The 14,356-nt window shown below is 35.8% G+C and overlaps 1 protein-coding gene across 3 annotated transcripts in view; it reads left to right on the top strand.

The window, feature by feature from the left end:
- LOC149790261 (uncharacterized) overlaps window positions 1-14,356 on the top strand; it is a 100,918-nt gene that overhangs the window by 71,516 nt on the left and 15,046 nt on the right. For 2 of the 3 annotated variants that reach the window (XM_089972300.1, XM_089972301.1), the window contains exons 15-19: window positions 4,904-4,960; window positions 6,073-6,136; window positions 7,290-7,549; window positions 9,448-9,548; window positions 11,914-12,036. In XM_089972300.1, the coding sequence (XP_089828426.1) occupies window positions 4,904-4,960; window positions 6,073-6,136; window positions 7,290-7,549; window positions 9,448-9,548; window positions 11,914-12,036 (605 nt within the window). The remainder of the gene's footprint in view (window positions 1-4,903; window positions 4,961-6,072; window positions 6,137-7,289; window positions 7,550-9,447; window positions 9,549-11,913; window positions 12,037-14,356) is intronic. The other variant, XM_089972302.1, reaches the window with a different exon arrangement.

Raw genomic sequence — 14,356 nt, 5'->3', positions numbered from 1 at the left:
TCTACCAAATCCATTTGTACATTAGCATTACTTTCTAAATTATTGAATGCAAAGAAGTTGTGAATTTTTTAAAATTTATATGCTGGTTAATTTATTAAATTGTTATTTTGCTCTTCTTCAGTGCACTTGTAATGTTTTATTTGTGTTCACTGTACACCCCCAGTATTTGTGTTGTACTCCCCATCTGAACAATCTAAGGGATACAAAAACTGTTATTCTGAAAAAGTAGTGTGAACACTGATAAACTGCAAACCTTTATCTTTATTTTATACTTCCCACTGCTTGCACTGGGACATCTTGATTTTACTTTAGTGGGGACATCTTGATTTGATTACATTGGTGACTTTGATCTTGGTGGGTGCATCTTAATTTTGTCATAGTGGGGATATTTTGATTTGGTCTCAGTGTGGACATCGTGATTTCATCATAGTGGGGACACGTGGATTTGATCGCAGTAGGGACATATTGATTTCATCTTAATGGGAACATTGATTTGATCTCAGTTTGGACATTGATATAATCTCAGTGGGGACATCTTGATTTGATATCCTTGATCCACTGGTTTGTCTGTCCTGAGCAGTTCATTAGATTGCATAAAACCACTTAACATAGACAATGAAATTGGCAATCTTTGTTGTATATGTATGCACAGAGGATGCCAGGCCATTTTGATCGTGGGTGTCTCACAAAACAAATTTCAAAGATGCTGTCTTTATAAAAAATAATAATAAGAAGAAAAAATAAACCAATTTTGAGAGATTTAAAAGTTATCAGAACAAAATTCAAGTAAACCTCTATCATCAGAATCATAAACCGATGACCATACAGATTTTCCGTTTGAAATGATTTTCCATTTGCAAAGGCTTTGAAGAAACCAATAAGCAATATTTACGAGCTGAGGAAACTGAAATAGGTATGCAGCTATCTTGTATATTAATTGTCAAAGAAGTTTTACAAAGTAATAAAATATTTTTTTACATTAGCTTTGCATATACTTTACCCATCAGCTGTCATTACCATTTTCCCCCTCCCTAATCCCTACCTTGATTCCATATGTATACAGATGGGTGTGTGATATCTCACCCTCTTTAGAAATTTTCTGGCTGCATCTCTTGTGTACATGACCTGATTCAGGCCATTACATGATTGTATTTTTGGTACAATACAGTGTATCCCCTAGGGGTACAAGACACTTAAAAATATCCTTGGTGTCAGAACTGGAGGTCATACAGAGTTTTAAAAAAACAACTTTGGTATCAATTGGGAGGGGGGTCAGATTCAAAATTTGTTGTCTCAGAAATGCAAATTAGGGTAAAGCAAACATAATTTTTATCCGTTTTAAAGCGGAATTTAGCTTTTCTCCTTACTTGAATCAGATTTTTCTTGATATAGTCCGTTTTTTATATCATCTCCGATCTGTTTTTTTTTTAAAACAGTCTGTCCACTCCCATTCACCAACGACCTTTGTAAAGTATTTGTTCCATATTTTAGCACATGACTCTCATAAAGAGTGTTCTGATTGATCAATGGGATAAATTCATCCACTGAAGCTTTGTGTAATGGAAATGATAGCAATGGAAAGAAGAAGCATGCTTGCAAAACATGGCATCCCGAGTTGTTGAGAGATACCATGACACAGAAAGTTTAGATAAAGGTTTAAAAAACATGGAAAGGGGAAAGGCTGGAGTGAAAAGTTGACGAAAATTTAGTTGGTCAGTTTATAAGAAAACTAAACGCTAGAGGACTGGCATTTTGTGACCTCTGCAATAAAGATCAGAATTACGGTAATTGCAGTTGGAAGAGTTTGGAACAGCACCTACAAAAGAAGCTGCATACAGAAAAATTTAAGCTCAGAAGGCATCTGGAAAAAGTGCAGTTAATTAATTAGTATAAGAAGAAAGATTTCTTGCATGAGAGAACAGATGTAGCCCTCTGTCAGAATATGCGCACTACATGTTGCCCATACAAGCACCAGCTTGAAAGAAAAAGGCTCTCATTGAGAAGGAAAATAAATGATGGTTCATTGAGCCAATAAAGTCAGTGGTGGCAAAAAGGAAAGTCACTGGTGACAAAAAGGAAAGCTAAAGAAATCCTGTTCAAAGCCACAAAAAGAGCTTGACTGGCATATCAACAGGTTGTGTCCATTGGAGAAAAAGACAAGTGAATGTATGGGATTATTTGTATATAGTTGCTGTACTATCATGTTTATTTTACAGATTTGTTATGAAAAGATAGAAGTATAATATATTTGCTACAAAAATTGAGAAATTATTGTGATTGAAGTATGATGTAAACACTGACATGCACATGAAATAAATTCAGCATCAATAGCATTGGAGAACAAATTCATGTGACTATAAATATTGTGAAATAATTGAAGTAAAGTTGAACGTTTTTGGTAAGTTTATTAGTTTTTCAACTGATTATTTTGGTCTATTTTATGATCATAAGTTGCACCAGGAGCAGATTTTTAGAGTGTAAATTACATTTTTGGTCAGGGGCTTTTGGTCCCCTGGACCCCTGAAATGAGGAAACCCCCTTCAAATTTTTTAAGCTATTTTTATAGAAGACCAAAATCATGTCTGGTAAAGGGAAACACTGAAACATTTCACATTTATGAGTTTTCTGGTGTTAGCCATTCTTTTGGGAGTAAAAACCCTAACAGCACCATTAAACAGTAACCACTTGGGGAAATGTGAACTTTGGTGGACATATTTGCATTGGTATGTAAATGACATGATTAGATTATATTTTTTTTCTTCACATTTTTGAACTTTTGGACTTGTAAATTAAAGTTTAAACCATTCTGAATGTTGCTAATTATTATGAAATTTAAGTATAAATTCTGCATTCCAAATAATATTGACAGAATTCTGCAAAATCTGTGGTTCTGGAGATATGACTTTTAAATGGAGCTTTCTTTGTGAACACAAAAAATACTTTGACACCAGTATGATGGAATGATAAGCTGAGTATAGCTTTTAATGTATAAACGATGTAGAGAATAAGGAACCTCCAATTCCAGAAGTTTAAAGTCTTTCAAAAGTTTTTTTCTTTAATCAATAAACTTAATTCTCTTCACACAGAAAAATCCTGAATGTGTATCTTCCTTTTCTCTTGATCTTCACTTTCTTTTTCACCTACCGGTATTAAGAGTTTTATCATAGGGTCTTTATCCATTACAATGTTTTTTACATTGCATCATATTGGTGGGACATCTGTGATCTTTGAACACATTTATAATTTGTGCCTCCATTCCAGTAACAGAAAGGGGCATATTGTTTTGCAGCTGCATGTCATAATATCCATGTATCCACATGGACACCTGAGTGGCCAAGTGGTCTAAAGTGCTCTCCGTTACGGATCACTGCCATCTCACCTCTGTCTGCATGGGTTCGAGTCTCAGGCTCAGCAAATGTGGATATGTGAGAAAGCTTGCCAGTAGCTTCTCGTGGGTTGGTGGTTCTTTCTGGGGTTTTCACGGGTTCTTCCTCCACCATTAATACTGGTCGTCATGTATAGCCTATCTTGTGCTGAAAAATTGCGGTAAACCCTATAACAACAACCAGTAGCAGAAAGGGGCATATTGTTTTGCAGCTGCATGTCATAATATCCATGTATCCACATGGACACCAGAAAGGGACATATTGCTTTGCACATGTCCACCAGAATTTGTTTGAGCATAATATCTGACAAAAACGAATAAATTTATCTCCATGCAGTTTCTGTTGGTGTTAATGTAGATGACCATATTAGATTTTCAGGCAAGTACAGCAGGATTTTTTCTTCAGTTTTTTTGTTACAAAAGCCTACTTGGCATAATTAAGCAAAAGTTAATTGAAATAGAGAAAGGAAATTTATGATCATATGTAGATTATCTCATTAGAATTTTAGGCCATTAGGCCCCCCACAAAAAATATGTCTCCAGTCGGCTGACTGTCCCTGTTTTTCATTGCCGCCCTAGCACTTTTTTCCTCCAGGGTTAAAGAAATAAATAAAAAAATGTCTAAAAAATTCGTGAAATTGATTTGTGCAATCTGTTTGAGCTTGTTTATCCTAGCACTTCAAGCATTTAGTACATTATGTATAATACTGATCATTATAATGTATTTGTTTCAACAAAAAACTACTATCTACCCTAATTTTAAAAACAGTACAGTAGGAAGCACATATTTTGTGGGTTTATTTATTTCAAATGAAAGAGTACATAATAATTTACTTTTGGACTGTTTATTTTGAGAAACACTTTGTTAGAATAATTCAACAAACACCATTTAGGATAATCTGGGGAAATATAGGATGCATGTTTATAAATTAATTTAGATGGTCTGATTTTATTGCATAACAGCAGTTTATTTTTTTTTATATGTATATTAAAATCATTTGGGATTAAAACTTCTTGGAGTTGCAAAAAAGAAGGTTACAGAAACTGTATACATGTTCTGCAAAAAGGTCTCACTGATTGTACTGTAGTAAAATTGTATTAAAAAATTATCATGACTGGTTAATCCCATCTTCCATGGATTCCAGTCAGTTGCTGGTTAACCCAAAGGTGACAACATGCTTGTACCCGTTCAGAGCTCAGTCAGTTATTGTTAAGGGTACAACAGTGGCAACTTAACTGGCACTTCTGATATCTTGTTCGTAGTTAAAAACGAAGCACATCAAATAAGTCATATTTCTTTTGACATTAAAAAAATGTTTTCAGTTTTTCAAGAACTCCTGGGATTGGAGTGAAGGAGAACCAACAGTACAAGTAAATGGATAACATTGTTCGGATGAGTTCCTGCGTAAATTTTCAGAATTGGGACAATTGATGCAAACTTCAAAATATTTCGGAACTGTTTGCCTTGTAGGGTATGTTGTAACACTCACTTGACAGCAATCATGTTGTGTTTTGCAGATCAGATGTATGGAGACTCTGATAGAATTAGCAGGTCAGAGAGGTACAAGGCAAAAGGTAAGTCCTACTAGTTGGGATTGATCAGGACCTATCTCAAATAAATATTACCTGTTTGGATTGAAAAGGTCATATATGACAGCTCCGGTGGCCTAGTCGTTTGAGTGTCCACCTTGGATGCAGGAGGTCGGGGGTTCAGAGACCGGCCGAGTCATATCGAAGACTTTTAAAAATGGTACTAGCAGCTACCTTGCTAGGGTCTCAGCACTAAGAGGTTAGTGTTAGGACTGGTCGGCCTGGTGTTGGGATAATGTGACTGGGTTGGACATCATGCTACATGACTGCAGCATGATGCCCCAGTGCTAGACATCACTATAAAATGCCACACTGCACACATATTAGAAATCCAAAATCACACACACACACAGACACACATAAGGACTTATATAAAGTAAATCTTGCCTCTTGGGATTGATCAGGACTTGTTTAAAGTAAGTCTTACCTGTTGTGATTGATCAGGACTTATTTAAAGTAAGTCTTACCTGTTGTGATTGATGAGAGCCTATTAAAGTAAGTCTTACCTGTCGTGATTGATCAAGACTTAAAGTAAGTCTTACCTGTTGTGATCAATCAGGACTTATTTAAATATTTAAAATGTATCTATTATAATCATTTCCGCTTAATGATCAGTAAAGTATTTTTAGTTGATTTGGTTTCTCTGACATGTTTCCAAGATTTACCTCCTTTTTCTATGGTAGTCACTATACATTCGCACCTTTCATAAAAACAGTTGCCAGAAAGGCAGATGATACTGGCTTTATGTAAGCACATTTCATGATGCTGAGTAACAATTTGAGAAATGCTCAAAAATTTAACATTTAATATTGTCTTGGAGCCTATGAAACAGTCTCAGATTACCTCCCTTCAGGAAGGATTCTCTCTTCTAATCAACAGTATATCACTGTAGTCAGATTGGGAATTGATTTCACACCTGAGTTTGCATCAAATCTTTGTTCTTATGCATGTACGTCTGCCTGAGGATCAAACATACATGTATTTGTCCTTGACTGCAGATGTACTTCATCCTTTTCTGTTACACATTCATTGTAGACTGCTCTTTTGTTTATTTTTCATCCTTTTCTGTAGACTGCTCTTTTGTTTATTTTTTTCAGTATCAGGGTGGGATACAGGCAGAAAAAGAAAGAGAGAATCCTCCAAAGATGATCTAGAGCCCAGGTGAGTTAATTTGGTATCAAATCATATATAGTGGTCTCCCCTCCTTTTCTTTGGTGATAGAACAAAAGAGATCAAGCCTAAAATTGTGACTGCATGTGATAATGTACTGACCATATGATATCAGGGAGATTTCTCCCACTGCATATTAAGTTGAGTGTTTTCTTAACTTGTGCAAAAGAAAATAAACTGTAGTCTTGGAGTATCTTTTGTGTTTAAAATATTTCCTCAGTGATATTGTTAAAAAAAAGGAAAAAGTTCTTTTATTCTAAACTGCTGGATGGTAAGAAAATATATATATATATATAATTGCTCAGTTGGAGAAGAAAGATCAGGATTGGGATCAGTTACAGTCGCATCATTTATAACAAGTCCTGGTCTTGTTTCATCAAAGTTTATGTGTCGTCCATGCATAGGTAGGGGCATCTGCTCACAGATTCATGGGGCCTTAAAATCCAAGGTCAACATTACTGGAGCTAAAATTGTCATTTTGGGTTCCACATGTTAACTCCACTTTCCTTTCCTCACGTTTTCCGCTCTCTGTATTGATTAATTTCATAGTTGCATTTCACTTGAGGAAAGATACACTGTTAGTGACAAATCAGAGGTCAAGCTAACTGGAAGTGAAATTGCATTCTAGGTTTCTGTTTGATAACTCTCCTGACATGGACCAAATTTTTGTTAGACTTCATAGGTATTCATTTGGATAGTAGCAACTACTAATAAATTCAGTGGACTAGTAGATGTAGTGTCAAGGTTTCTTGCACTGGAATTGCAACATTTTTCTTCACTTGCACATGCACTAACATCCAGTGCAGATCATCATGGAATGATTTCTTTCTTTTATATGGATTGTAAAGTATTCAGATCTGAAGGTCATTGGAGGACATTATTTTAACTTGGCTTATGTAGAATGATATTCATTACAGATGAAAGTTATTAAGAATTTTACAAGATGTAAGATGTAGTCATTCTGGTGGGGTGGGGGAAATCATTCATTCTTCTGATGGTTATTATTTTCACTGTAATTATGACAGCTATTAGGCTTCAGTAATATCAACAATATTCCTGGATCAGAAGATTTTCTTTTCTAGAAGAAGGCAGTATTATCTTTTGTGATCTTTCCGTGTTTAACATTATTTTCTCTAATGTACAGAAAAGTGCTGTTACCCACACCGAAAATAAGCAAGGAAGAGCGAAGACAAATGTTTGAGGCACAGGTGAAGGAGCAGGATGAGATAAAGCGGCAGCAGGATGAAATTCAGCGGCAGCAAATGCTTCAGCAGCAGGAGGTACTACTACAGCAGCAGCAGCAACTTCTCAGCGACCCCACCTTCCTGTTTTATCTACAACAAGATCCAAACCTGCTGCAGGCATTGCTGGCACAAGGTCTGCAGCTTCCTGGAATTTCACCTGGTAGGGGACTGCCATCCTTTTTACAAGTTTTTATTTTGTCTGTGAAGCATAAGCAAGACAGCGCGGTGTCAGCTTTGTTTTGACAAGGATCTTTCCTCCTGTTAGTAATGTGAGCTTCAGCAAAGCATTGGTCTCACATTTTCATTGGCTTGGTCCTTTGTCATTATTGTGATCATTGGTGAGGCATAGATGTCACCTTTGCAGTGGCTTGGTCCTTTGTCACTGTGGGCATAGGTGTCACCATTGTGGTGGTGTGGCTTTTGTCCTTGCCATCATTTTGGTCTTAGGCAGGATGCAAGTGTCACCTTTATATTGGCATGACTTTTGTCTTTGTTATTATTGTGGTCATAGGGATTTAAGGATCCTGCATTTAGAAATTAGCTTTAAGGTTTTATCCAGAGTACTGTTTTGTAAATGTGAAATGATTCACAGATACTATTTCTGTAGCAATATACGTATCAATACAGGAGACGGAGAATCATTACAAAATGATACCATATGTACATTATGTTAAGTCTTCAGCAGTCATGAATAATTATTTTATTAGTTTGCCTTGTTATTCTTTAAAATTAGAATTCATCTGAAACAGAATCTGCCGTCACAGGCTCTCATTTTTATTAGTAAAAATAGTCTATTGAGAACACTCAGTGTCTACAAATGAACACAAAGTGACATGGTTCGTAATTTGCCTCTCCCAATTCCATGCTAATTATCTTAACTCAGCAGCACATTCAGTATATACTATATGTTTCAAACACATATAATGGTTTTACTTTCCATTTAATTCCCACTTTTACGCGAAGTTTCTGTGATGAACTTTTATCATGTTTACTTTGGTTGATTTGAAAGCTGCATGTTTCGAATACTGAACTTTTAAATGTTTTCCAGTTTTACAATAGCAGTTTTATGATATTTTGATGCACTTAACTGGTCAATCAACCACCTTACTGAGATGGTCTCATCAGGGTTGGCAGGTCTGCAACCAGTCGGAGTTTTTGACACACTATTGAGGTATTAATTAGTTCATTGAATTAGTTCACACTTGTGTGATAGATATGTCCTTCATATAAAATGTAATATAGCGTCAACTGAAATGATAAATTATAAGTATTTAAATGCTGTTTGTGGTGGTGTTATGTGAGTTTATTACCATTTGTCAGTACATGATAGGCTATCCATGGTTGGCAGTACAATTGGTGTTGGAAGAGCCCGGGAAGAATCGCCAACCCCCAAGAAGCTATTGAGAAGCTTTCTTACATACCCATAGTGGCTGAGCCAAGACTTGAACCCATGCAGACAGGATGATATGGGCATAATCTGGACAGTTAACTGCCTTGGACTAATCTGCCACCACGGGGCCACTAATTCATTTCTTTTATCATAAATGAGGGAGCCGTATGCAGAGTGATGTTCTAGCATGGCTGTCACTGTAAGACTGTGTCATAGTACTATTCTAACAAGTCTGTGTTACTGTGAGGCTGTGTCATAGTACTGTTCAAACAAGTCTGTGTCACTGTAAGGCTGTGTCATAGTACTGTTCTAACAAGTCTGTTACTGTAAGGCTGTGTCATAGTACTGTTCTAACAAGTCTGTGTCACTGTAAGGCTGTGTAATAGTACTGTTCTAACAAGTCTGTGTCACTATAAATTATAAAAAACAAAAGTAGGGTGTTCAGAAATGTGAAGTCATATCATGATTTTTCACATTAGCAAGGAACTAAAATGTTGAGAAATTAAGTAGCAATGATAAAAAAATTCAAAACAGTTTATAGGATTCCAAGGCATGATCATGTGTTATAAGAGACGCAATGGTTGTTAGGGACCACTAGTACAGTGGTCCCTCACTAACAACCATTGTGTCTCATATATACTATAACTCAACCATATTTCTGTACACAGGTTTGGATCCCAGCCTTGCAGCTCAGTTCTCTACGGAGGACCCCAACTTCCTACCTCAGCATCAACAGCAGGCTCTTTTATTACAACAGACCAGTCTTCAGGTAAGATTCTTAAGCAAGATAAAATTTTAATTTTTTTGGTTAGAATTGATTTTGATATTACCATTGTTTTCCATGATTTTTTTTCTTGAGCAGAGAGATGTGGTTAAAACTTAATTTTGATTATTATGTTATCTGTTGAAATGAATGCCAGACTATTTCAGTAATGGGAAATTTCAGAGAATTTAATTACACACAACTTTAAATGGCAATTATTAAGTTTATTTAGCTCCTTTTTGATCCATGTTCCTTGATGATAATCATCATGAGAAATTCATTTGACAAGATCAGTGTTAAAGTACATGAACATTTTTGGACAAGGTCAGTTGAGGTAAGATTCAGTATAAACTGGATTGAATGTCACACCGATTCACAATGTAAACTCCATGTGTTGGAAAAAAACACCCCTACTTTGGTAATTATTCAACCCAATGTCATCATTTATTTTTACCATTAAGTGCCGGGCACCATTGTAAAAGGCCAGTGTGATCAATACTTTTTTTTCCTGGAAATCTTTGATGACATTTTAGATGCAGAGCGTTAATTAATTGACTTTGGTTAAACTATATTAGTATTAAATTTTAGAAGAAGTTATAATAACTTTTAAAAAATCGTTAAATCATTAATCAGTAAAAGTTCATTAAATAAATAGATTTTATGATGGTGAAAATTTGTTTAAACTTGAGTTGGATACTTGAGCATAAAATGTAGTTATATGAATAAGATGAGTCAAAAATACTTTTGCTGAAAAGTGATTTTTTTATTTTTATGGTCCTCCCTCAGTCATATAGTGGTCATGGTCCATCCATCAGCAATTGCTATTTTCAACTTGTTCTCAAAAGCCACCCAAACTCTTTAGTACCAAACTTGGCAGAGAGCGTCCTGGCATGAAGAGCTTTCAGTGTGCTGATATGCCATCATATATGTCTGCAGTTCTAAAGCTAGAACAATCTTTGAATGACTTTTTCTCACAAGTTGTAACTTTGACATAAAGCATCCTGGCATGAAGGGATTTCAGATCTGTATATAATGTCCATCAGGCATTATGAAGACTTTAGACCACTTCAGATTTAATCAGATCATGCCAATTCACCATCAAACATGGCTTCCAAAAAAAAACCGTTAAGCAGTCTTTGCAAACTCTTGTAAACAGAATTTGACAGAGCATCTAGACATGGCTTTCAAAATTATACACATTAATCCATTTCATCATCATCATGACAAACATTTGATTACAAGATTTAAATAATAGTTTTGGTTTGGTTTTCTACAGGAAAGCAACACTAATAGCACTAATACTCCCAACACTAATAGGTTATTTAGTTCTTAGACATTTGGAGTAAATTACTTTGCCCAAGGACACAGGATTGGTTAGTTGAAACCTGCATCATTTCAGTTTCAAGTCCTGCATACTGAACAGTGAGTCACAATGAGTTTTTAATAACAGAATAAATTTCAGATGTCTTTTCTTCTTTCTTTTTTTAAAATCTGTTGAATAGGATTTGATGACACACTGATATGAAGGTCATTGAAATTATTACAAATGATGACAATTTTGCCATTAAATATGGCCACCATTATTACTAAATATAGAAAAAAATGAAGAAGTGGTAAATCATCTGAATTTGGTCAGAAATCAAATTGGCCTTTTTCAGCTTAATCCAAGTGATAGTGATTCCACACCAGAAAAATCTTAGCAAGAAATGGAAGTATCTTAATACAGCAGCTTCTCAAGGACACGTTTGGCATAATTTGATCAAATTTGACAGCATAAACAGCTTTAAGTTTGTACAAATGATTCCGAAAATAGAAAAACCTTTAATGCTTTTGAAATCCCACTCAATCAAATCAGTCAGAAAACTTCTGACATCAAGGATTTCATATTTATACCAATAAATATAGTTCACAATCAAATGTGGACATTGTTGCCAAACAATTGAAACTCCTTTTAATGACTTCTTCAGTGCAAAACCACTCGACATAATTGGACCAAATGTAATCATCATGGCCAATTCACACTCAAATGTAGTCACCATTACTGGAAATAGAAAAAACAACTTTAAATGACTTTTATCTCAAGAAATTGTGCAACTGAATCTAACCAGGTTTGACATTAAAGCTTACAGCCTTTCAGTAATTGTTGAATGATGCTAATTTGGCATCAGATTTGAGCAGAGATATAGAAACCAAAGAAACCTTGAAATGGCTGACATATGCAGTCAGCAATATTGGAAGAAATGACTTCAGAAAACATGAGATTAACCCTGATTCCTTGACCAGCAAATTGCAGATGCCCACTTCGGGCAGAATTCAGCAGTGCTAATTAGTCAAAGAGGCTTACAACCAGTCTATTCCTATCTCCCAACAGATGGCGCTACCATTGGTTGGGCAGGAGGCCTTATCAATGGACCCAGGGCTTCAGGGTCTTGGTTTCCCACAGCTGGGTCAACAGCCTCAGACTCCAGAACAGCAGCTGACATATCTACAGCAGGTATGCACAGTCTCTTGAATTTTCTGGAATATTGTGATGTTTTAGATCAGTCATAACCAGGAGTAGGCTTTTGGGTTTCAGTTTTGCCTTCATAGGCTCCAAATGCCTTTTTGGGGTCAACATGTTTGATGCATGTCAGTAATATTTGCAAGAATGAAAATATGTCATAGTTTAGCAGGTGTGTAGAGTCACTCAAGTTTAGAGGAATATTGTGAATTTATTGATATCATTTATCACTATTTGTATGCCTATTTCAGGTCAGACATATTATGTCAGTCATTAAGGTTGGAGAGGGGACAAGGAAAATGCACTTCTGACTTGTATGATGTATAACTTTTGAACCATGAGGGATTATCAGAAGTAGAAAGTGCGTTGAATATAGTACATGCCCCCTGATTCAAGATCATGGCAGGGGAAAATATCTTTTTCATATATAGGTTTAACTTATCCCAGTGAAGACGTTCTGATGAAGCCTGCCATTTATATATCTTGACAGCATCTTGTGTTCAAAATCTCACCCCACCCCACCCCTGTTTGAAGGTCAGGGTTACAGAATGGGATAAAACAAGTACAAGTTGCGTTTCCTAATCCAGGTTGTCACTTTTAACTTGCTAAGCTAGTTTGATAAAACCAGTATCACTCCTCATACAGTAGTTAACTCCCTTACTTAGAGATCGGAGTCATTCATATGGATATGGTGTTTTCAGTATTCATGTTCTTACCACTGTGAGTAAGGCCTGGAGCACTGATCCTTCGATTCCAACCCCCCATGGGCTTTGCAAGCTCCACGTAATCCAGTCATTCCAGTTGTGTCAGCTGCCTCAAATGTTGAAACAGCAGCTTGCATGTCTATGGCTAACATGTGCAGTCTCTTTTTTAGGGTTTCAATTCACGTGATTACTTTTTTTAAATAATTATAAGCAAGCAGTAATATTTGGGCATGTCTGGGATCATGTATTTTCATCAGTCTTCTTGAAATTAGGCATTCTGCATACCAGAAATCTGTAGCAACCCTTTTTGTTGAGTATAGCAAAATCATATGTTTAACAGGGTTCAAACCTTTCACATTTCATTTAATGTGGTGATTATATATATATATATATATATATATATATATATATATATATATATATATATATATATTTAACCAAATTATTTGATTGATTTTCACTTGAACCAGTCTCCATCCCCGTTATTTGGTGTCATGAACTAGTAAATATTTATAAATGTGGGCCATAATATCCTTGTGCATCTGTAAAAAAAAAAAAAAAAGTGAAAAAGACAGCTGGAGGCCCTTGGGAATCAGTTTGGATCCTTAGGGTTCAGTATGCTCCACCTGATCAGTTCAGTATGACCTAGTGGGATCAGTTCAGCATGCCCCATAAGTGTTGTCAATCATGGACTTGAGAACACCAGATGACAGACCCACAGGAGTGTGCTGCAGTCATAGTTTTTCTGAGTTATTCAGATTTGCAGATTTGTTTAATTTCTTCTTTCTTCTTCAAATTAATTAGCCAAATTACCCAAATATAACATGTTAGGAAAACATTCATTACTTTGTAAATCCAACCCTCACAGGCTTAAAATGAACATTATCCAAATCTTTGGACATGTTTTAGGACTAAAAGTGCTTAAACATATCTGCTTACCGAGATAGAAGTCAGGCGAGTGTCCTTTCCTTGGACATGGGGATTACTGCCAGATCTCTTCAGTAACTGCTGTTTCCACTCAGCATTGGCTCATGGTTTCACAAATACTGTGGCTTCATTTATTTTCATGGGTTTAATCTTTCATGACTATTAAAGTCATGGGTACTTAAATGAGTGGATTCAAAGTCAGCGTAGTTTTAGGTATTTAATTTTGAGATTAAATTAAGCTCAACAAAAATCCAAATTAAAGGATTCAAAAGAAGAACAAAAATTAAGTCCAGTTAATGGGGTGGCATATATCATCATTACTACCACAAGTATTGCTCAAATCCGTCAAGACCAATTACTTGCACCATTCTTTCGTCCAAATGCTCCACATCAGTGCTGGCTGGACAAAGCCAACAACACTAAGCTAATCTGTTATTAAGGCACATGTATGTGATCTCTTACAGAAAACACTCTGTCAGAACTTTCGTATGACCATGGGGTTAACCGAATAGCTTAATAATTTTAAAATCCAGCTTGGAGCTCTGTTGTATTCAAAGACAAAATTATGTCACCTTATAGTGGCCACTTCAATGGTTAAAACAACACTGCTTCTAGTATGAGCACAAATCCAGTACCTGTCAAGACAGATTACTCAACACCGTTCTTTGTTCCAAGTGCTCAAA

Source organism: Sinohyriopsis cumingii, chromosome 10 (genome assembly GCF_028554795.1).
Source record: "Sinohyriopsis cumingii isolate HCF-2022 chromosome 10, ASM2855479v2, whole genome shotgun sequence".
Taxonomy (NCBI): Eukaryota; Metazoa; Mollusca; class Bivalvia; order Unionida; family Unionidae; genus Sinohyriopsis; species Sinohyriopsis cumingii.
Note: the sequence above shows the minus strand (reverse complement) of the source record. Positions and strands in the feature narration are given on the sequence as shown.